Source organism: Apis dorsata, unplaced genomic scaffold, assembly GCF_000469605.1.
Source record: "Apis dorsata unplaced genomic scaffold, Apis dorsata 1.3 scaffold_11, whole genome shotgun sequence".
Lineage (NCBI taxonomy): Eukaryota > Metazoa > Arthropoda > Insecta > Hymenoptera > Apidae > Apis > Apis dorsata.
In genome coordinates, this window is record NW_006263314.1 from 64,445 (window position 1) to 65,921 (window position 1,477).

Below are 1,477 nucleotides of genomic sequence, written 5' to 3' on the forward strand. Positions count from 1 at the left end.
ACCAGTGTTAGATAGCTTTAAATTTGTCCGACGAAGAAAACATTTGTCATATGAACGAAGGCAGAAATTTAATTTTCAATAATTTTCATGTAATCATATAATTTCCATTATCGAAATTATCGAGTGCAATAAAAATAGAATCGTTCGTGTTTGTTTTTTTTTAAAATATAATCGTATTTTTTTTTATCTATTTGGGTCATAATTAACTACGTATATCAATAATGAATACTCAAATGGTTGTTAGCTATTATCTCGTAAAAGTGACGATATAAATATACCTAATGTAAAACATATAAAAAGAAATGTTTTCAATTTTAATTTTGTAAAAATATTAATTAAACACGAATTAAATATTTAAAACGGAATATGTATAAATATCGAGGAATCGTCAAAAATTTACGAATACTTTTTTCAATTAACCTTTTTACTTACCCACCGATGATACTTCTTTATCGATGTTTAATAAATTAACGCGTCTTGTCTTCTTTCTTTTTCTTTTTTTTTAACTAATATAACATGATTGTTTATATATTTTTTTATATTTTATCAACTTTTTTATACCAAAACTTTATATCACGAATATCTATCTCGTTATCTATATTTTTTTAATTGTAAGAATCGAAGTCAGACTATCTCAATCTCAATACAATCGGTTCAAGAATAATTTCTATATCTTTCTCCACTTCACGTTTTTAATCTATCTCTCATTTTTTTTTCAAAATTATAGACTATCAGTAAAAGTAGCTGAATTAAGTCCGCAAATTGCGTAAATTGCCAACTTACGCTTTTCAACTTTCGTAATACGGTCCGAACGAATCAATTTATTCCTTGAATTAATTACAGCCTTTCAAACGGAATGTCTAACGATAGTAATTACAGTTCCTGTCGAGTGGACTGTCAACATACGTATCGGCAAAGTTGCTGGGATCAGTTTTTGGAAAGTAGTCGCCGTAAAAAGATATTAAAATTCTTAGAATGGATGGTATTCAGTACGAGTATCTGCGAGTGAATAAATATCTTTTATTCGTGCTAAGCGCATGGCCTTATCAAACCATTCTTCAACGAAGTCTGGTTGGAATTATCTTCATCCCCATTGTTATCGCTCAGCTAATTCTTCAGGTATCGATGCATTTGAATAAACATACGTTTATTATTTTTTTTAAATATATATATAATTATAATATAATTATCCAGATACACTTGAGGACACGAAATTACAATAATATTAATTTAAAAAGAAGGTTGGAACTTATATTTATACTTATACGGTTTTAAATATTTTTTTTTTTCAGTTTGGAGGAATGATAACTGCCATAATTGCTGGTGATATCGAGTCATTTTTGGAAAGTTTTGCACCTTTAGTCATTAGTTTAATGTGTTTTGTTAAGTATATCAATTTCCTATATTATTTCAATCAGGTACGCGTTTTAAATCTCTCTCTCTCTCTCTCTCTCTCTCTCTCTCTCTCTCTCTCTCT

General features: G+C 28.2%; 1 protein-coding gene across 2 annotated transcripts in view; it reads left to right on the top strand.

Moving 5' to 3' along the window:
* The first annotated feature begins 714 nt into the window (after positions 1–714).
* Positions 715–1,477, top strand: part of LOC102674416 (odorant receptor 13a-like) — a 3,304-nt gene continuing 2,541 nt past the window's right edge. The window contains exons 1-3 of one of the 2 annotated variants that reach the window (XM_031509297.1): positions 715–805; positions 880–1,119; positions 1,293–1,418. In XM_031509297.1, coding sequence (XP_031365157.1) covers positions 976–1,119; positions 1,293–1,418 — 270 coding nt within the window. In that variant the 5' untranslated portion in view covers positions 715–805; positions 880–975. Of the gene's footprint in view, positions 806–833; positions 1,120–1,292; positions 1,419–1,477 lie in introns of those variants that run through there. The other variant, XM_006607726.2, reaches the window with a different exon arrangement.